Genomic DNA, 22,393 nt, shown 5'->3' on the forward strand with positions numbered 1-22,393 from the left:
GTCTAAAAAGGTCACATATTATCTAAAATCCACTTCACCATGTTTCTCTAACTCTAACATGTGTCTCTAGTCCGTCTACAAACCCCCCAATGATGAGAAAAGTCCATCCTTTCCATCTTCTGCCTGCTCCACTTTTCAGAAAATGTGTGCGCAAACAGGCCGTTTGGAGATTTTCCCTTCATGACATCACAAAGGGCAGTAGCCCCTCCCCCAGGTGGGTGACACTCCCACAGCTAGGTGTTTGTTCTGCCCTCTGAGTCTGCCTTCTCACTGTAAACAATAGGACATGGAGCGAGAAAGACCGAGTACACCCAAGCCCTTCCAGGGAGGGGGCGTGGTCAGCCACAGCTCATTTACATATTTAAAGGTACAGACACAGAAACAGCCTGTTCTGAGCAGGGCTGAAATAGAGGGGTTTATAGACATGATCAAATACAGGATCAGAGTGGATTTAGAACAAGAAACTTCACACACATGTTTTGAGGAGCTCTGAGACTTATTTAAACTAGTTGAAGACGAGGAGAATATGTCACTTTTAACGAAACCCATCAGACTTTTGAATGCTTCTACCTCTACTACTAAATTCTGATACTTGAAAATAAAATGGTTTTTTTTTACTCCCAGGTGAGTGGATAGTTTTTTCTGAGTGTTTTTCTATTTGTCAAAGCATAATTAATCATGTCCAAGAAATCTTCATGTCGATGGACAGTCACCAAATTGTCACCGAACTGTGACACTTTGACTTACCCACACAGGTGCAGGTAGGGAACTCTGCCTGCAGGTCCTTGGATGGTGTATCCAGTAACGTCTTGGTGGGGCTGTCTAGATAGCGTAGAGGAGACTCCAGGAAGCCTTTGAGAGATGGAGAGGAAGGCAGACTGTCCTTAGTCGGCGTGTCCTCTTCAGAATAGCATGTGGTGGAGAGTACTGTTATATCCCCAGAGGCTTCAATCTTCATGCGTTTAGACAACGGAGAACCTGGCATGCTGAACATATCCTCTAATACACTCGGCTGCTGCTGCTGCTGCTGCTTCTCTAGAATGTTACCCTGAGCCAGAGGGACTTGTTGGGTACCCTCGTGCCGTTTCTCATATGTGCTTTCAGTGGATGCCTGGTTTAAGGTTTCTTCCATTGGAGTCGCTGTCTCATCCTTAATAGCTTTCATCTCATGATCATTTTGATGATTTGTGGAGCTGGCTTGAGTGGTAGGAAATAAAGAATCTGACTGGGATTTGGGTGTTGATGTAGTACTGAGGTTTTGTGGAATGGTCTGGGACTGGCTCCCCCACTGAGGGGCTGTAGCAGTCCCCTCCATGGGCTGACTGGCAAGTGCATCCGGGGCAGAGTCCCCAAATTCAGCCTCAAACTGGCGGATCAGTTCTTCATACTTCGGGTCTATGTTGGTGAGACTCTGTAATTGTGACGTGCTAGATGGCGATGTGGAGGTCAGAGGTGTGGTGGTGCTGGTGTTACTTGAGGCCTGGTTGCCTGTTTCCTCTGACTCCGCATAGGATACAGGGGCCCCAGGGGGGGGCAGACGGCCCATGAGGGCTGGAGTGTTTTCTGACAAGGAGGGGACGAAGGAAGAGGGAGTCATTGAGGAGTTGGAGAGAGATACCTGAGTTTGGGCTGGGGCAGGGAGGCCTGCAGCAGCAGCCTGAGTGGAGTTACTGTGGAGGGGCAGAGAGGGGGGACAACCTGGTGGCAGGCTGGTCAGGGCTGGGGCTCTGTCCATCATGTAGACGGGCGTTTTTTGTACTGAAATCTGAGTCTGAGGCAAGAAGGTTGGCAACGAGGCTTTCTGCTTGGTCTTTTTAATGATTATCTGTTTGGGTTTGGGCATGGGAGGGAATGAAACCATGCCACTCATAGCTTTTATGACAGGGGATGCTTGGCTGCTTTTTTTCTTCTTGGGCTCCTTAGGTTCCTGTTTGATGGCCAGATGTGGCAAACCTTCTGCCTCCATCTGTGGCCACCACTTCTTCAAATTTTGGCACGCTATTGGTGCACGAGGGCCCGGCGATCCTAAGCCAGGGGAGTGGTTAGAGAAGAGGTTTCTCTTGTAGTGAAGATGCTGTTGCAGAGCTGCCTGAGTGGAGTGGCTGATGGCTGCCTGGCCAGGAGACAGGGGAGTGCCAGGATAGTGCTGACTCTGCTGCTGACAATTAGCTATGCCGTAATGTCCCATGGAGGCAGTGTGATTATAGTGCTCACCAGAGTCTGGCTCTTGTTTTATCTTGGCCAATGCTGGGTTGTCCTGGGCCTGAATTCCACCATTCTGGCTCAATCTGAGCTGCTGCGTGACTGGATGCTTGAAAGCATTGCTGAATTTGCCACTGGTGTCACCGAGCAGCTGTTTGAGCTCGGACATGGGGTCTAAGTTACTCTGAGGTGAAGCTGCAAAGTTGGAATGAGGCTCAGACTTCACACACATCCATTGGTTCTTCTGTTCAGACCCTCTGCCTGAGCCCTGCTGCCACTGCTGGGGATTAGGGTTGAAGCCTGGATGTTTTCCCTGACTTGGGAAGGGAGAGGTAGAAGATGAGAGAGGGGTAACATGAGGCGGCTGGCCCTGGGATTGGGGCCTGTGATGCTCATAGGACATTGAGGCCGGCAGGCTAGTGTGTAGTCCTGGAGGGACGGATTGAGACCGGGAAGAGGATGAATGAGGGCCGGGGGAGGATGAGATCAAGCTGGTGCCATTGGGGGGCTGAGAGTGGAGGCTGTGAGTGTGTTGGTGGTGATGGAGGTTACTGTTGTACGGGGATTGACTTGGAGAACTGGCAGCTTGTGGACCAGTAGCAGATAACTGAGTCAGGGCTTCTATGGCGATGGCGGTCTGCAGACTGACGTTCTTTTCCTTGGCTATAGAGAGCACCTGGGGAGAACAGGGAATTGGGGGTCTGGAGCCGGGCACTTGGTTTGTATGAGGGCTTTGATGCTGGGAGAATGATGAAGAAAAATGATGGCCACCATTCACTTGGGGGTAGGGCTGAGGGCGATGTTGCAAATGGAGTTTAAGTGGTTGGGGCTGTAAATGCGGAGGTGCGTCAACAGTCTTGCAGGCGCCTTGATCCTCGTTGGTCGCCAACTTGATCTTCTTCTCCAGCCACTCGAGATAGTCTGGACAGTCAGGCCCGTCACAGTTGCAGTTAGGGGGCTTGTGTCCATGTTTGGCTTGGCTCAGTGCTGTTTGTAGAGTGTTCAAGTCTTCTGGAGGTTGGCAGCTACTCCTCGGAGCCCCCGATGGGACTCTGGCCTGAGCTCCTTCAGCACCCATCTCCTTGGTGAACTTCTCATAAAGCTGGGCCGTGTTGGGCTTCACGAGGCAGGAAGAGGAGGAAGAAGGAGGCAAGGAGCCAGCAATAGCAGAGAAAGCCACCAGATTGTGGGCGTCCTCCATGTTTGCGTGGTGGCCAGGCTCACCAGTGGTTGTACTACTGCTGCCGCTCCAACATGGTTGCTGTTGTTGTGGGGTGTCACTGACCTTGCCATGTCCTGACACCCACTGTCTTGGGGGCACGCTTCCAGCCCTGTGTTGTTCCGTTTCCATAGAGGTGTCTTCATTGTTAGGGTAGGGATTCAGCCCATTGGCCAGTTCCAGGCTCAGCACGCCTTCCTGGAGGCGGTCATGTGACCCAATTTCCATCTGGCCACCACTTCTGGGGCCATCCACTGAAGCGACTTCACGAACAGTCTGAAAGACAAACAGGGGAGGGAGGTTAGTGAGGCAACAAGAATCCCAGGAATCCAGGACTGATGAGCAAATCAACGTCACACATAGTACAGAGTACCCAAATATTACACAATAATATCAGGCGCCATTCTCTTCTTCTGAGCTCATAACCAAGGTTTCCAATTCAGCTCTTACACATTTATTACACATATAGAATCCCAGGTCAGTTGAGCAAGGGAAGACTAAATTAATTATAGTATCAGTGGAGTGTCACAGAGGTCATGTGAAGGAGTTTCACTGTTGAAAAATCGGCCCTCTGCTCCGAGTCAGTTGGGCTATGCAAAGCAGGCAGATGGAGATAAAACATGTCTGTGTGTGGCAGAAAGGGAGACATTAAATACCACTGGAGGGGAGAAACACAGAACATCTGTGAAGTCTTAATCACTGAGGATATATCAAACCAAATACTACGGAAACATGAAAAATAGTTTGCAAGCTGCAGGTGAAATACACACCACTGGAGAGATGATCTCAAAACCCAAGAAAATATTCAGCCAATAGTCATCCTTAAAAGGCAAGCATGAAACGACCTGAATATCTCCAGACAGGTACGTACAAAAAATAAGATGATCGGTTATGGACGGGATTTTAGACCATACTGAGGCAGAGAGAGCTGCTGCAAGGGTTGAGCTACAAATCCATTAGTCAAGAGTGAAGAAGAGTCTAGTTTGAAAAATGTGCTGCTTCATGATAATTACAGCTGTCAAGGCAGAACCCTCCCACCAGGAGTTTTACTGTTCAATTTCACATCACAAGTGTAGCAACGTTTGATGCCCTCAAACTATCTGACCAATCTCCTTAGAGAGGGCGGGAACTCCCTAATGAGCAGGGAACAAATATTTACAGAAACATTAAAAATGTAATTGCAAATGAAATGCTAATAAAGGAAGAGTCGAGAGGGAGGCCAGGTGCTGCAAATATTATTATAAAGTGTGCAGTCTAGTAATGCTCTAGTTGGGTTTTTTCAAGATCTTTGGTTGTCATTGGGCATATTTAAATCAAACTTTGTTAAATGATTAAGTGAAGATGCACGCTCAGAGATGGATATCTAGTATTAAACTATTTGTTGACATGTTTAAATAGATGCTAAATACATCCTGTGACTGTTTTGAGATCACCTCATTAAAGGATAACGGTGATACAATAGAATAGAGAAATATGGCCAAACTTAACTTCCCCACAGCTCAGATGCAGATGTTTAAACATGCCTTTGTTTCTTCCCGTTTGGATTACAGTAACTGTTATTATATTTGTATAATTAGTATGGGCACGGAGGTTCCTGGTTTGAATCCCCGTCTGACAGGAGCCTCTCTGTGTGGAGTTTGCATGTTCTCCTCGTGAATGTGTGGGTTCTCTTCCTCCCACAGTCCAAAGACATGCTCGTTAGGTTAACTGGTAACTCTGAATGTGAGTGTTGCTGGTTGTCTGTCTCTATATGTCAGCCCTGTGATTGGCTGGAGAACAGTACAGGGTGTAACCCTCGCCTCTCGCCCAATGACAGCTGGGATCAGCTCAGGCCACCCCCTGCGACCCCAAACAGGAAAAGTGGTATAACTAATGGATGGATGGAACTAGTATAAAATGCTGCTGCCAGACTAATAACCAGGTCCTCCAAAAGGTCACATATCACTCCACTACACTTTTCAAGATTCTTACTTCTAAAGCGGCCTACCCTCCCGGCAGATCTCTCAGGTCTTCTGGTCAGGGTTTGCTGGTATAGTCCCACACACCAGACTGAAGACCGAGGGAGACTCTGCTGTTCAGGTTGTAGCGCCAACACGGAACGCTCTGCCTCTGGGTTTAAGATTTGAGGTCACCGTTGACTCTTTTAAAAAGCAACTTAAGACCTCTTTGTTTCCACTTGCTTTTGATTCATTTGTTTTGTATAATGTTGATTTGTTTCTGTTTGTTCTCATCATCTTGTAAAGCACTTTGTCACTCTCTGCTCTTGAAAGGTGCTCTAACCTCCAACGTTTACATTTATCTTTTTCAAATGATTCCTCCATGAACTTCTGTCATCAACACTCTCTGTTTCTTGACTCATAAAGAAGATAAAAGCTCATAAAGACTGCTGCTCCTGATGATTGGCAAATCCCATATAACCTGCTCTGCAAGTGAATCAACCCCTTTTACCAGAAGAGGAACAAGGTAATCTGTTTTTGCTGCTGTGTGAAACGTGCGTTTTGAAACAGCAGCATGAGAAGCTTTAAAGAGCCTCTCAAACACACCAATCAGGCGACGATCAGAGCTGCCACATATCTCACTTCCTCTCTGTGTCAAAATTGGGACAGTTACCAAAATTGGTGGTTTTGACTGAAAACTGCAAACACATCACCTTGTTTCACTTGTGTCAAAATGAGATGTGATACACAGGGGCGGGGGGGCGGGAAGGGGGTGACAGTAATGAGGACAAAGTGTAGAACATAAAAAAGCCACAAAGCAAAAGTAAAATGTGGAGCTTCAATCCTACAAGTTTCCGACTGTTTTAAGTCCAGGTAAGCTCTCCTTATTTTATAATCAAATGAGTTCTGTGGAGGGAAAGCAAACACAAGAGGACTCAAGGGGCAGGCTCCAGGAATCATTGACAGAGTTCATGTTGTGACTAACACGTGCTAGCTAACAGAGCTGGGAGACGCTTTGAGAAGAAAAACAAGTGTACTCATTCTGCACATGCAGTTTCTGTATCGATGTAAAGAAGCCAACAGGCTTTATAAAGATACTCCAAACAAGTATTCACTGGGGGCCTCACACTGTTCAGCAGCTTGTACTGTAAAGACCTGCAGACACTTCACTGACAGAAGACTAACCTTAAGCTGTTTATTTCCCTACCCCGTATGTTCAAACATCAATATTAACTAGAAGTTTCCATAAAGAGAAACTGTATTTGTAGATTCTCCAGCGTTTGACGGTTGCAGCGAGCCTGATGTCCAGCTTCCCCATCATTTGAATATCAGCCTTTGAAGTGGCTAATTACTGGAGAGGCAGCCTTTTGAATACACCTTCTGCGCAGTGTGTCTGCAGGGGGTCCCGGCGGGGTGGTGGTGGTGATGGTGTGGGGTTGGAGAGGAGGGGAGGGTCAGGGGTGGGCAGTGAACAGCCGGCATGCAATACGTGAGAGGCCCCATGTCTGCGCTATCAGAGGCAGTAGACAGGGGAAGAGGAAGGGGGGGGGGGGGGTCAGCTGTGCACGGCAGTTATGAGAATTGCAGTGTGTTGAAACAGAGACTGCACAATCTGAAAAAAAACCCACAACCACTATCAGTCACACAGACAGACCCTCTTCTTTACAAGCAGACAAAAGTCACACGGGTTTAAAGCTCCACTCAACTTTACAGTGCAGATCATTAATATCACACTGACACTCTGAATGTGTAGTTCCTTGCAGGACCTTCATGTACATCTCCATGGGCTTTTTTTTGCACTCACACCTGCAGCGCTTAACACCTATCAGGCTGCCTGGGACTGTGCAGACCGCGTGCTTTGACAAATATTGACACCGGGACAGAGCCTACACTCAGGAGCTCACCTCTGTCCTATTTCTGTGTGACTCTTTTTTCAGACACACACACTACTGCACAGTCTAGACACACAACAAAAAGCAGCAACACACCTAACCAGATTGCATTGTTGCAGAACCTGACTGACAAGACACCTGAGACTCGGAGCCCTTTAAAACATGAGGGCAAAGCAAAGGGACTGTGCAACACTGACAGAGCTATAAAAAAAAAAAGAGGGAGGAGACAAAATGTTTTAAGATTTGAGGGAAGGTGAGGGGGGGTCAGATTGTCTGCTCACAAGTTCAGCTTGTGAGTACACAGCTGAACCTAAAACATCAAGATACACAACCTCCTTCATCCCCTGTCCCCTCCTGCTGCTGCTGCTGGAGGACCATGAGGCAGATCCTCTGACAATAAGAAGCCGGCTGAGCACTGGAGGAGCAGCAGCGGGCGCATACTTACATGGTCCTGAACGTCCTGATGAGACAGCCGGTCGGAGAGCAGAGCGCAGAAGAGGAGACAGAGAGGAGGAGCATGAGACTTGTTAGCCCGGCCACAGCAGCTTAAAAGCAATCTTGGTCTGCTTGGGTTGTATTCCTTTTATTTGATTTCTTTCAGTCCGCGCGGCGCACAGACAGAGCGAGCGCCGAAGTACACATGCATGCATTCACACACACACACACACACACACACACACACACGCACACAAACACAACACACCTCCCCCCAGCACGGCATGCACGTTTCTCATTCTCTCTCTCGCCCTCTTCTTATGGCAGACGCTTTCTGTTTTCTCCTTTTTCCTCTCTCATTATCTCCTGTCTGCTCCTCCCTTCCCCTTTTTTCAATATCCTCTTTCTTTCTCTCGGCTACATATGCAGTCGGCTTCTCTTCTCAAGCCCCCACCTTCCCCCTTCTTTCTCTCTCTCTCTGCCTCCCTCCCTCCCTCCATTCCCCTCCCTCTCGTGCAGCCTCTCCCTCCATCTCCTCTCTCTCTCTCTCTCCTCAGTGTAGGGCAGAGCGAGAGGCCATTATCTGAGCCACAGCGGGCACGTACGATGGAATGGAGGAGTGTGCAGTGAGCAGAAACAGAGCGAGCTGTGGGGGGAGAGTCACTAGCAGCAGCAGCCTAGGAAACAGCAGGGCTCTCACCAATGAGAAGCCCCCTCTCTCTCTGTCTCCATGCCCACTGACACTACTTGCTTTATTGCATTAGATTATTTTTTTACACATAATGCTTTGTTGTGTTTGTGTTTATCCGCTGACGCCGAGTGTATGCAACTTCAGCTGTGACAGAGGTTCTCTGTGTAGATGCGAAAGCGGCGGCTACCGAAGCAAAAACGCGATCTCAACTCAACAACAGAATCATCAGAAAAAGGAGCCAAAAGAAGCAATGTGTGTGCCTCCTGAAAGTGAAAGCTGGTCCTTCCTTATGGGGATTCTGTTCCATGTTTTGCACATCTGGATTCGGCTCGGCTAAAAACAGGTGACGCCAATAAGAGCTTCTCAATCTTTATTTCTTTCCATCCATATTTAACATTCATGGTCTCACTTTTAACAAAACAAATCTTCAGTTCACCTCTGTTCGATCATAGATCCTCAAGCACGGCAAGCGTGCACAAGAAAGAAGAGGAAAGGTTGGGTACCGAAGGGAGAGGCGGTCGGCTTGCTGGCGCTCGTCATGCTTGCCCCTTCCACCGAGAAGAGGCAAAAGGAAAACAGACGAGATGGGAAAGCTAAGGGTTAGCATTTCTACTCGTTAATCGACTCTCTGCAGCCGCTCAATAACCTGCAAGGGATTAGAGAACGGGAGGAACATTGGCTCGATGATTTCAGAACGGCTAAAAGAGCAAAGCGATGAAGAGGGAGTTAGCGGGTGACACTTCGACACATCGGCAAAGCAAGAGTAGCAGGAGGAAGAAGAGAAGGGAACAGAGCGGATTAGACCAGGGAGGACGAGAGGAAGAGCTAAACAAAGCAAAGAGTCACTTTTTTTTGTTCATGTGATTGACTCTGTAAAAGATGATGCAGAAGAGGGTACAAACAGAAAGACGGGCGGCGGCGGGTTGCTGCCGGCAACAGCAACTGCAAATAATCAACCCATCACAGTTCGCTGGGAACAGGACGAGGATCCTCTCCTGAGCGCCAGCCTACAATAACGTCCTTTTTGTGATTCTCTCCTCACCATCGCTCTTCCTTTGCCGTCATCATCATCATCATCATCATCATCACCACGTCTTCCTGATCGCTGGATGCTTCGTCTTGCCCACTTGGCCGGCCGACTGGCCCTGTGGTGTCTCCTCTCTTCTCTTCAACATTGCTGGACTTTTGGAGCAGATTGAAACAGGAGGACGAAAAAACATGGCCGTCTCCCCCCCGTGCAGATCGCTGTCAGCTCTCCCGTTGTATCTTTCTCTTATATTGCTGAGGAGGAGCGGTGTGACGGCTACCCGGGCGCTGTGGCTGGATGGACTTCAGTAGCCTGTCTTACTTTGACTTTTCCCTCTTTCTCTCTCTTGATCTCTCATTTGCTCCGGCTTTGTCAAAGCGCCTCTGCCTCCTCGCTCTCTCGCTTTACTCTCTCTGTTTTGTTTCCTAAGCTTTTTTCCTCTTCTAGGATAGCTTATTGCATTAAACCTCATGACGCAGCCGCTCTCCGGCCCCGCACATTGAGCGCTGTCTGTCTCTCTGGTGCCACACATATTCCTATATGTATATATATATATATATATATATATATACATACACACAGACGAGCGTCAATCCCAAAGAAAAACACGGCGCAGGGAAGGAGAGGAGAAGTAGAGCATTAGGTCACATGACCAGGGAGTGCCAATGAGCAAGAGAGAGAGAGAGAGAGAGAGAGAGCAGTGAGCGAGGAGAGGTTAGGAAACACATGTGGTGATTACGTAGCTGCGTCGTCATCATCAACATCACCCTCCTTCAGTGTGTGTCTCCCACCAGCTCACTCGCCTTCACCGCCCGGGTTTGGATGACACAATGTGCCCACTATCTGCCGCCGCCGCCAAAACCACACACCGACGGACGGACTCGCAGAAAAATGCTCACTTACTCACTCACTCGCTCGCGCTGGCTTCACTCCCCCGGCTGCAGTGACACAGGGCAAGTGAAGCACATGATGCACCCTTCCTCTTTTCAGAGAACTGCTTCTCTCACTCTGACTCTTTCCCACATGCTGAAAACAAAAGCTTTCCGAACCGAAGAGCGAGTCTTGATTAGAGCTCGCGGAAACACGCAGTCATCAATCTGAGCATAAATTAATGACATCACACGGGCTCTGTAGCGTTCGTTTTTTTACATGAGCTGTCTCTATATTACAGCCCTGTGATTGGCTGGCTATCTATTACCTTGTGTAAATCAGTGTACTTCTTGTGATGAAAGACACAACAGAAAACTCAAAGTACTTGGTCTGTTTCGATTCTCTGATTTTTTTAAATTTTCAAACCCCCCCCCAAAAAAAAAAAAGCCAACCAGAATTTAAATTTTTAGAAACGTACAGTGCCTAAAAACAGATCACAATAACTAATAATAGAGCTCGGAAACACGCAGTCATCACAGCTAAATTTGAGCATGAATTAATGACATCACACGGGGCTCTGAAGCTTTGAGCTTTAAAGACGATGTAGCAGAAACGTACAGCGCCCTAAAAACAGATCACAATAATTCACTTTCCCACGTTTGTGAAAACACAAGCTGAGTCAGTACCACATGCTCCACTGAATGAAACAGAGAAGTGCGATGAGAAAAAAAAAAAAAGAGAAGAACCCTCAACGACTGGAAGATTCAGAAGCAGAAGTTAAAAAAAAAAAGCGAGCGTACAGAGGTGGATGGAAGTTTTTGATTCATCGATGACTCTGAGCAGGGAGCTGAAAGCGAGCGTCATTTCAGGGAAAAACATGGCTCTTTATTATCATTAATAACATCCATTACACTTGGCTTCTTGTTACAAACAGAGAGAGAGATGAAACAGAGAGACAAAAGTCCACAGAGAGAGAGAGAGCCGTCCTCAGATCACCTCCGGAGCTCAATGAGTTACTCTCCCACTAGACAACACAACAAGCTGACAGATTACTTAATAACTGGAATAGTCCTAAAAGTGTTCCAGGTTATATATTCCAGGAGAGCATGTCGACTTTAAGACATCAAAAATCAAACAAAAACATGAACCTGATTGTTCCACACTTACGGTAAACCTGCTGTAACCCGGCATTGAGAGAGAGAGAGAGAGGCTGCTTTCTCACATTGATCGCTACATCTCAGAATCAAGTCATATTATGGTTGTTTCACGCCCTTGTTCCTCGCTCTCTTATCCATTTGCCTCTCACTTTTCTGTCTCTCGCTCGGCGTTTCTCAGCAGCGCGGAGGAAAAGGTCTCCATGTAGGAGGGATGACTGACAACAAAAGTCTGTTCTCAGCGCTTGTGTGTTGGGTTGAGCGTTGCATGACTAAGCCTGACTCATCTTTCTTTTTCAACTAAAGTCCATGACATGAAACACTCGCACATTTTTTTTCACTGGTAGTGGGAGGTTTGGGTGTTTTTTTTCAGTTTTTTTTCAAAGGCTCGTATTAGTGATCATGAACCACATTAAAGGGTACGGCGTGTGACAAGATCTGTCAAAGAAACCATTCAACTTTCTCATGGGGGGGGGGAATGTGCACCACGAAGGTTTAAAAAAACAAAAAACAAAGCACACATGAGCATCAGGGTCATGACGTGAGAGTCCTTCCCCCCCTCCCTCCACCTCTCACCTCCTCCTCCCCCCAGAACCCATATTGCCCTGCGGTCTAATAGCATCAAGGTCATCTGATCTGACACACTCTGTGACTCTCTCCTTCCCCCCTCTCTCTCTCTCTCTCTCTCTCTCTCTCTCTCTCCCCTTGTCCCTTTATCTTTAACTGTCTTTTCCCTATCCCACCCACCCACCCACCGCCAACACACGCCTGTTTTCTCATACCCTGCACACACCGACGACAAATGCAGAGGCACGCTTTAAAGTATTTCCCCCCCTCCCACACACACACATGCACACACACACACATGCACACACACACACACACATGCATGCGAGTATGCATACAGTATTGGATTGTTCTCCAGGGTCACTGGGTTTATTGGTGGGCCGGACTAGAGGCTGCAGAGCGAGTGGAGGCAACACAAAGTGCTTCAGCCTGGTTAAACAAAAAGGATCATTTCTCAGTCATGATTACATCGTTACTTTGTTTTCCCGCTTTTTTTCTCCATTTCATTAATTGATTGATTGAAAGTCTGGAATTAAAAGTAGACTGCCTGAGCAGGTTTGTACTTTATAGGATAAAGGTTAAAGCAGCGCTCGCTCTGTAAAGGCATGTAAATACAGGTACGTGTGTGTGTGTGTGTGTGTGTGTGTGTGTGACAAACAGGCTGTTCACATATTGCTCATATTTAAAGCATCATTTTGTTATTTTACCCTTGAATCTGTCTGTCTCTCTTTGTCTTTGTTTTCACTGCCATCTGCCCCCCCAACCCCACACAACACACACACACACACACACACACACACACACACACACACACACACACACACACACACACACACACACACACACACACACACACCCCCGACCAACACGCTCCCGGGCAGGATGGTGTTGTGTTCAGGGTGTGTTTAATGTGTAGATCGTAGTACTGAGTGTAGCGTATCTGAGCCTGAGTCATACCTCCTGACTTTCGGCACGTGCAGGTCGGCACGAATAGCCCAGCTGGGGGGGGGGGGGGGGGGCTACCCTCGCTTACCCCTCCTCACCACTCCTCACAAAGAGAAAGGGAGGAGAGGTTTTTGGAGGAGGGAGAAAAAAAAGAAAGGTGGTGGGCTGTATGGCTGGGTGGAGCCGCAAAAAAAAAAAAATTAAGGGGGGGGGGGGGGGGGGGGGCGGCGCTGTTTTTAAGAGGCAGCTCTTTGTGCAGGAGATTTGGGACATTAAAAAAAAGAAGGAGAGGAATGTAATCAATATGTATGTTGAGTTGAGGGTGTTACACAAAGGCAGCGGAGAGATGACGATGGAAAAAGGAAACAACACTTTGTCCTGCGAGCTGCTGCTAAGTCCTGAAAAAGAGCTGAGCCATCAAATCTGACTGATCAGAATGCAGCTTTTTAAAACACAGGAAAACTACAACCAGGTGAAACACATCATCACAGCCTCCTCGATGGTTCTGTGAGAGACAATGTTCAAATGGACACTGAGAGAAAACAGAGAAAGAAAGAAAACCTTTCTCGGCGCTGCACGGTGGCTGCTTGCCAGCCTTGTCTCTCTCAGGACTCGGGCTAAGATTAGCTTCCCATATGTTCAAGTCAGACATGGACGCACTTAAAGGGACAGTACACCGGCTGTGCACTATGAAGCCATGTTGCTGCTAAATCACCAAGACTCATAAGCACAGGTCAAATGAATGCTAAATATATTGCCCATTGTTTGAGAAATCAATATTTTCATGGCGTGATGAAAAGCTCCAACAGCTGTGGTGCTGTATTACATAAAACCTGGCAGCGTCGGAGCAGCCGCGAGATTCAGGATTGTAAAAAAAAAAGTGTCTGCCCGGTGGGAGCAGCGGAGCAGCCGCCAGAGAGGTGAGAGTTAAAGAGCGCCAGCAAACAGCTGAGAGCTCCACCCCCTTCTCTCTCTCCATTCATTTTTTATTAACTGCGGCACCAGGCGGCTGACAACCTCCCTCCGACATCAGACACTGATACCGCCAACAATGCCAACCGGGGCCAGCGAGCACAGCAGCTCCTCGTGCCATGCAGGGTATCGATCCAGCTCGGGCACTCAGTCGCAGGCTCGCAGCCACATTCACTGCACGGCTATGAGCAGTGCTGCAGGACTGACAAACGTCTGATCAGCTCCATTAATCAGAGATGAAACATGACAACGCTGCACAGCTCATCGAGCTTCTGCACAGTTAGGATTGCATGCACATCAGACAACTGTTCTATTTTCTATACATTCAAATGTCACATGCAGATGAACATGTGTTCAGGTCCTGCAGGTATCAGAGCTGCCAGCGTCTCAAACACACAGACAGAAGAGGGGTTCAGTGTGTGTGGCAGGAGTCTACTCTTCTCGTAGTGAGTCAACGTTTAAATAGCAGGTAGAGGTTAACCTTGAGCTTAACTCCTCTAATCATTACTTTGATGCTTCAGGGGAGTTCTATAAAGATCCCTCAGTGCAGAAAACAGACTAATGTCTTCCATCCTGGATTTAAAAATGTGTTTTTGATTATTCTTTGTGTTTGTTGTTTTTGGCAGTGTTGATTTTGTTACGTTATTTTTCTGCGTTTTTTAAAAACTTTCTTTTAGAGATAGGACAGTGGAGAGAGAGTCTGGGGAATGACACCTGGTCAGATTCAAACCCGGGGTTGCTCCTCCACCATCGGACTATGTTGTTCCCACAACCACCGCCGTCCTCATTCATGCACGGCCTGCTCTGACCTCCACCTCAGCGGCAAGGAAGTTGTAGAGGACAGGAACGAGAGGAATACAAAGGAGAAATCCTTCCTGCATATTATCCCATATTCTCTTTTTTGTAAATTGCTCGAGATAACACTTGATATGAAATTGGCACTATACAAATAATGATTGATTGATTGATACTACCTGCGCACATGGGGCAGCACACTAACCACTACCAGCCACCTCCGCCCCAAGTATTGTAGAAAACACCAAGATGTTCAGCACCAAAGAACAAACACATTCAAACACATATTGTGTAGCTGTGCAAAGCTATCTGCTGCAGATTAATATCCTTCAAAATAAGAGCCTAAGACACATCCTTTATTCTTGATTTTAAGAAAAGGGAATACAAGGTAAAGACCAAAAGAGAGACTACGACATCATGACTCAAACCTCTCAATAAAGACGCTCAAGAAACTCCAAACATGAGCCGAAGCCGAGGTGAGTGACGGAGCTGCTGAGAGGAAACCTTTCAGAGCAGCAAATACATAGAAAGCCTGACGCCGAGTGGAAGAGGTGATGTCAAACCCTCCACTTCCTGTCTCTTTACGACACACACACACACACACACACACACACACACACACACACACACACACACACACACACACACACACAACAGCCCACCACACACACACACACACAGGCATACATGTTGTTGCATGCTCGAAGGCCGGACTCGAGCTAAATTTAAAGCAATGATGTCATCAGACATTCAGTGTTGCCACGGAAACTAGGTCAGTGTTAACCCTTTGCAAACGAGCCTGGGATTCCACGGCCGGCTAAACATTTGATTAACTAACGTTCCATCTGCTGTCACACACTCTCTCACTCACTCACTCAGAGGTTTGTTTTATTTTTTTGAAATCTGTGTTTTTTCCCACCGGCGTGCTGTGTGAACCTCTTCTCGTTTATAAAGAGGAAATCCTGTGTATGGGCGTGGAAAAATGAGCGAATCACACGAGGTGCGGTGTGTGTCTCTTTCTGTGACCTGTTGGTGGTAAACTCTTGATTCACTTCAACACATTTACTGTAAAAGTGGAACACATGATGACAACAGCTCGTCTCTTGTCACACCATGTTTTTGTTAATGTTTCAGCGTCTTTGTTTTTGTTCTGCTTGGGTCCTAAAAAATACTTCAGGAGACTTTAAAACTGATTATTTCGGGGCACTGGTGGCGCAGTGGTTAGTGGTTATGGAGGCTGTAGTCTTCCAAGCAGGCGGCCCAGGTTCAAGTCCAGCCTGTGGCTCCTTTCCCGCATGTCATCATGTCATTCCCTACTCTCTCTCTCCCTGATTTCCAGCTCTATCCACTGTCATATCTCTCCATTAAAGGCACAAAAAGCCCAAAAATAAATCTGAAAAAACTGATAATTTCACTCTTTAAAGCTCCTCAGCTCGTTGGGTTGGAGACGGGGAATCAAGATCCTACCGAGAAAATAAACACTGCATGTGAACCATGACCCTCCACAAGCAGGCTCTCTGGTCCAGCTCTCATGAGCGGACAGTTCAGAGATTGTTCTCGTGTTAAAGCAGATGGTTGAATATACGTTGGAGATAAGACGGCGTCTGCACGTGGAGAGGGATTACAGAGAAGGCTTAGGGTGAAGCTCAGAGCCATGACAGGAAAAAAATCTGATCGACTAACCTACATTGTAGTGACGCAAGTGAGTGTACATTCCCTCCGACCGAGTCACGTCTTTCATGACTTTTTCCCACAGTGGGTTGGACAACGGCGTGTTTCTCTTTTGCATTTGGCGGCAGGTTAAATTAAAGAGTTCACAGAGGACGTGAAATAACTCTGACAGCAGCTCGTTGGATGCTCAATAAATCCTATCCGCTCAAACTTTTCTTTTTTCCACACAAGCACCACAAGTCTGCTCCCGACGCCGCTCGCTGCAACACGCCACAGGTTACTACGCCGACAATCTAACACCAAACGCGTGTGTGACCCACTAACGTTTACTCCCTTTACCTCGTTTGACTTCAGAACCCGAGGAGAAGAAGAAGGACGCCCCCCCCTCTCTCATTGCACTCGGGTTCCTCCTCCCTTCTCCTCCTCTCCTTCCTCTCCTTGGTCTCTTGCATCTTACACACGCCTGGCTCTGGCAACCAATCAGCGGGCAGCGTGGGACGCTTTAAAACCGAGGACGCCGCCACTTCACCACAGCTCGGAAGAAACAGGCAGCGATGTTTCAAATAATAATCAGCTTCTCAGATGGAGAGTCGGAATGTTTTAAAGGAGTCTTGTACACCTTTATGACCTCACCGCCACAATATATATAATAATTTAAAAAAGGTGCTCGGGTTCTCCAAAGTGAGAGCAGCACTTTGTCAAATGACATCCCAGCGACCACGGTGATGAGCTGCTTTCAGTGTCAAACATCAAACCCGTTTACAGAAACATGCACGCTTGTAAACTCCAGGAAGGTATCAACATGTGCACATGTGATTAAAGAGTCCAGGAAGCGGCCCCTGCTCTTAACAACCACCATAGTTACACCATAGAGCCTCACAATGCTGATGAACCAACAGCTGCAACATGGACAGAGATTACGCCCAGATGACACACACACGCACACACGCACGCACGCACGCACACACACACACACACACACACACACACACACACACACACACACACACACACACACACACACACACACACACACACACACAACAGCAGGGAAATATATACCCTCCCATGCCCTCTCTTACCTCAGCTGCCAGTTCACCGTCTCCCAAGCAGCCTCGACTGTTGTCTTCAAAATATTCCACCTTTTTACAGCCATTCAACAGAACAAGAGGGGGGGGGGGGGTGTGGGGAAGGAGACGGAGGAGAGAAGATGGGGGGGGGAGAGAATAACAATCAATAGAATAATGCGACAACGGCACGCTCAGAAACACTTGTCATTAGGGGACAGTGGGACTACCATGTCTCTGTCTCCTTATCGATCCTGTCATCACAATTTTCTTTTTTTAAAGGCAGGCGAGAAACCCTTTTCTCCCCCTTTTTTCTTTCATTTTTTGTGCTCTCACAAGCGAGCCGGCACTTCCCCCTACTGCCCGGGACAGAGAAGGAGAGATAGCAGCAAGATATTACAATGATAGAATTATGTAATGTCTGTCTCCCCCGGGGTGCATCCTAACAAATACATGCAGCAGATAAGTGTGCATAACCCAGTTTTTAAAAAAAAAGGCTAAATTAGTTTAAAAAAAATAATAAATGTGTTGCTGAGATGAATGTAAAGATGGAAGTGACTGACATGGTTCAGCATCTCCTCATTCTGGCACAGCATGTCCGCCTTGTCTACATGCATGGTGTTGGTTGTCTCTCTGTTTAAATGCTGTGTTTTGTCTCGAGCTGTTCCCCCAGTCCCGCCAACACCATCTCCCCCCCGCCCCCCCTCAACCCAGCCACCTACCTATCAATTCTAAAATAGTCTGGAGTGATGAATATTTACCCTCCAAGCCTCTGGGCTGCCTTGGTTTGTATTCCTTCGTCCACCGGCCGAATCCCCATCAGAAGACTCGGACCTCCCTCTCGTCTTCACCTCTATCCCTCTATTCCTTTCTTCTCTCTTGCTCTCTTTCTCTCTCTCTTTCTCTCTCTCTACCTCTCCCCTCTTCTTCTCTCTCGGTCTCTCTCTCTCTCTCGTCTGTGTTCCAGCAGCCCATTCAGGAAGCCATCTTGTGTTTTTAATCTGGTTTTACATGAGCCCTCGTACGCACGCTCTCTCTCTCTCTCTCTCGCTCACTTGTGCTCTTGCTCTACCCCCCCTCCCTCTATCTCTCTCTCTCTCCTGCTAGTATGCCAATAGATTTACCGCACACACGCTCTTACACACACACACACATACACACACACACACTTACACACACAAAAGGGATTTTTTTTGTCTCTGTGATCGCTATCACTCCTTCAACACACTCGCTCAAGGTTTTTTTTTCTTCTCTTCTTCTCCTTTTGCACACATGATGTGAGAACCCCCCTCCTCTCTACAGCCCCTCCCCCCTCTCTCTCTCTTTAAACATACACACTCATGAACAAATGTACACACACACACACACAGCCTGCCGGAGAGACGTCACGCTACAGATAGCACACAAAGGCAGTCCGTCCAGCCAATCAGAGGCCGGGCTGGGCTCTGCTGCTAGGGTGAAATTGAAGGAGAGCAAGCGAGGGCGGTGTGTGCATGTGAGAGAGAGAGAGAGAGAGACAGAGAGAGAGAGCGAGTGAGAGAGAGATAGTAAAAAGAAGAGGTTAAAATAAAAAGAGAACGGGTGTGTGTGTGTTTGTGTGTGTGCAGCACCATAAAAGAGAGGCTGACATAAAGAGACTAAATTGAAGGTGGACGGGAGGTGTATGTGTGTTGACGGGAGGGGCGGGCGGGGGGGGGGGGGGGGGGGGGTGGGGGGGGATGGGTCCTCTCTATGCCTGTCAATTATCTCCTCGAGCTTGCCTTCCCTAAACAATGCCTCTGGTATGTGGTATCGCTGAGCACCATCTGTGTCAGGGCTGCCTGCAATAACTGGACTGGACTGCACTGCGCGTGCACACACACACACACACACACACACACACACACACACACACACACACACACACACACACACACACTCACACAAAGACCCTCAAAAGCTGCTCAGCAACCCCCAACCACCCCCCCCCCTTCCCCAAACTGACAGGCAAAATGCACAATTACACAGCAAAGCCCAAACGTGCTGACTCAAAGAGTGAGCAGGGTGATAGTGTGTGATTATATAAGAGAGAGGTGCACGCTGAAGTTTCAAAACACACAACAAGAGAACCGTCAAGTTGATCTTTAAGAGTCGGAATAATCTGCAACCCGTAAACGACACCAAAGCTGCACACACAGTGCGTTTAAGGAGGACATACCGGGCATATTTTGGAAGCCTGCGCTCATAATGTTTACACACTCTGCGAGCCAGAGATCATCTGCAGCTCGGACCGTTTTAAAAGCAGAACACCTGTGCACACTTGCGCCAGAGAGCTGAACATAGCCACCAAAGCCAAAAGAGGAAATAGATTTGTCCAAATCAGCAGCCATGCACCGCTGTCGGTAATGTGGTTCTCTTTTTTTTTTTTTTTAACAAGGCGCTCTCTGATGAGATTTTTTTTAAAGGCCTGGGAGCTGCAACAAAAAGCAAAACGGGTCCAGACGAGCGCTCCGTTAAGATATGAAGAACAAAAAAAAACAACAAAGATGTGCAAGAGTTTAGCTGAATTAGTAAACCGCTGTGTGGACGAGACAAAGTCAGCGAAAAAGTTCAGGGCAAAGATGCAGCGGATTCAGGCGAGAAGGGACAGACAGTGCGAGAGGCAGTCGGAGAGCAAGAATCGAGAAAAAAAAAAAAAAAGGAGAGGGGAGCTGTGGCGTGGTGAGTGCGAGGCGAGGCAGCCACACAGTGACACAGCATTTTGTAGTGTTTGGTCTGACGCTCTCATATGGCACGGGAAATCCCCTCCTCTGACGTCACACAGGGCCACGTGTGTGTCTGCGTGTGTGTGTGTGTGTTTTTATGTAGTGAAGGGAGGCGTGTTTCTAGTAAGCCGGACAGCGAGAATGTCTCCTCTGCGTCGGTGTGGATAAGAACAGGTGACCTTTTAAACTGCAGTCTGAGGAAAACGCTGTTCCCGCCAGAGCAAGCGTTGAAAATAAAAGCTGCAGTGGAAGCGAGAGTAGCGGTTACTATGGCGATAGGAGTACACCTGGTTATAAATCAAATGGCAACAGATCCAGCAATTAATCAAAACTAGCTGCTGAATTTCAGGCAACATGTGAATCTACAGAAGCGTTTAATAGGACTAGAAACGATCTGTGCTTTGTCTTACTCCGCCTAACGACTGGCGTCTCAGCGTAGCAGGAACTGATCCTGAAACCTTTTACAACACGTCTCTCCGTCCGTCAAATCATTCCCCTTCCTCTTTCAGATTTCAATCACTTACAGAGCGTAAACACACATACACACAAATCCTATTTTCTCCTACACGGCGTCCTAATCCTGACATGCACAGCCTTATTCTGTTCACTAATGTCGAGTCTGAGGCTGTTTCCTGCACATTCTGACTTTAATACGACCTATCGGGGGGGGGAATGAAGAAGGATGGCGGGCTGGCTTGTTGTTTAATGTCCGTTTGGTTGATGCAGGACGGGCAGATAAAGATGGAGGTATCAGGGAAGTTAGTTTGCCATTACAGGAAGTGGTTTAGTTGATGGTGTTAACAGTGTTCCTCCTTTTTGTTCTAACAAAAGCCCTTTATATTCTTCTGATGACTGAACTCATATTAACACGATCGTGTTTACACAGACTTGAGTAAACCAGTTTTGCAGCTACTGACTACCTGCACATGCGGGGGCGGCTGTGACTCAGTGGTAGAGTCGGCCGGCTCTTAACCGGTCAGGGGTTTGATCCCCAGCTCCTGCAGCCACATGTGTTCTCTGGCAGGACACTTAAGCCCAAGTTGCTCCTGCTGCTTCATCAGTGGTGTATGAATGTGTATGAATGGATGAGTTAATACTGATGGACTCTTTACTCAGCAGCCTCTACCATCAGTGTGTGAATGTGTATGAATGGATGAGTTAATACTGATGGACTCTTTACTCAGCAGCCTCTACCATCAGTGTGTGAATGTGTATGAATGGATGAGTTAAAAGAGCTTTGAGGAGTCAGAAGACTAGAAAAGAAATATACAAGCTCAAGCACTTTTAAAGGCGCGGCCTCAGCCAAGTGACCTACCAGCAAAACAAACACGGCAGCGGTAAACAGGCTACAAGACGGTGGTTTCCCAACCTGACAATGGAGCGACACGTTATATCTGCAACAGCGATGTTAAACTGGGAACTGTACTGTATTTGTAGTCATATTCACTCAGTTGAATTGAACATGTAGGAGACGTGTTTAAGATAGTGTTGCTAAGAACAGATTAGAACAACAGACTTTATATTCATTGTACAGCAGGGAGCTGCAGAGCAGTCATCGGGAGGAGATGGAGGATGTGGTTGCCAAGCAATAAAGAACTCAGCTGCTACATCCATACAGAGGTCAGAGGGCGGGGGATGAAGGGAAGCGGGGGAGGGATAATGATCGATAGAAAGAGGCTTGGTTAAGAGATGAATATGAAGAAAGACTACACCCACTGCAGCAGTCGGTCCAGATCGTTTACTGTTAGAGATCTTTGACAGCAGTATTTCAGAATAGAAGAGAGACCAAGATGTTCATCTTTTGTTACAATTCCACAATTCATTCAGCAGACGCTTTTATCAAACATCAGAGAGTATTTATGATACAAGAAAAGGATCTAGAGAGGAGGAATCAATGTCAGGATGTGCAACAAACAGCTTTAAGTCTGATCAGACACACAGGAAGTGACCAGAGGTGCTGACAGGACGTGATTAGAGGCAGAGCACAACGTGTTCTACCATCCTAAATATTGTAAAATTATCATCCTCATCATCATTATTAAGATTGTAGTTGTTCATAAAGAACTGGGTCTTTAACTTTTTCTTAAAGGTGCAGAGGGACTCTGCAGATCGAATGGAGTTTGGAAGTTCATTCCACCACCAGGGGGCAACAGAGGAGAAGAGTCTAGTTAGAGACTTAGGGCCCTGTTGTGAAGGTTTGATCAG

At 47.4% G+C, this 22,393-nt stretch overlaps 1 protein-coding gene and 1 long non-coding RNA gene across 4 annotated transcripts in view; one reads left to right on the plus strand and one right to left on the minus strand.

The window, feature by feature from the left end:
* tet3 (tet methylcytosine dioxygenase 3) overlaps positions 1 to 18,281 on the minus strand; it is a 39,301-nt gene extending 21,020 nt beyond the window's left edge. For 2 of the 3 annotated variants that reach the window (XM_020654799.3, XM_065962748.1), the window contains exons 1-3: positions 18,206 to 18,281; positions 17,460 to 17,519; positions 748 to 3,697 (exon numbers count right to left, since the gene is read on the minus strand). In XM_020654799.3, coding sequence (XP_020510455.2) covers positions 748 to 3,649 — 2,902 coding nt within the window. In that variant the 5' untranslated portion in view covers positions 3,650 to 3,697; positions 17,460 to 17,519; positions 18,206 to 18,281. Of the gene's footprint in view, positions 1 to 747; positions 3,698 to 7,695; positions 8,093 to 17,459; positions 17,520 to 18,205 lie in introns of those variants that run through there. The other variant, XM_065962752.1, reaches the window with a different exon arrangement.
* Positions 8,093 to 12,700, plus strand: LOC136182391 (uncharacterized). Its single transcript, XR_010668644.1, has 2 exons — positions 8,093 to 8,719; positions 8,829 to 12,700. It is a non-coding gene; the product is annotated as an uncharacterized lncRNA (long non-coding RNA).
* Positions 18,282 to 22,393: the final 4,112 nt, after the last annotated feature.

Source organism: Labrus bergylta, chromosome 2 (genome assembly GCF_963930695.1).
Source record: "Labrus bergylta chromosome 2, fLabBer1.1, whole genome shotgun sequence".
In the NCBI taxonomy this organism is placed as follows: domain Eukaryota; kingdom Metazoa; phylum Chordata; class Actinopteri; order Labriformes; family Labridae; genus Labrus; species Labrus bergylta.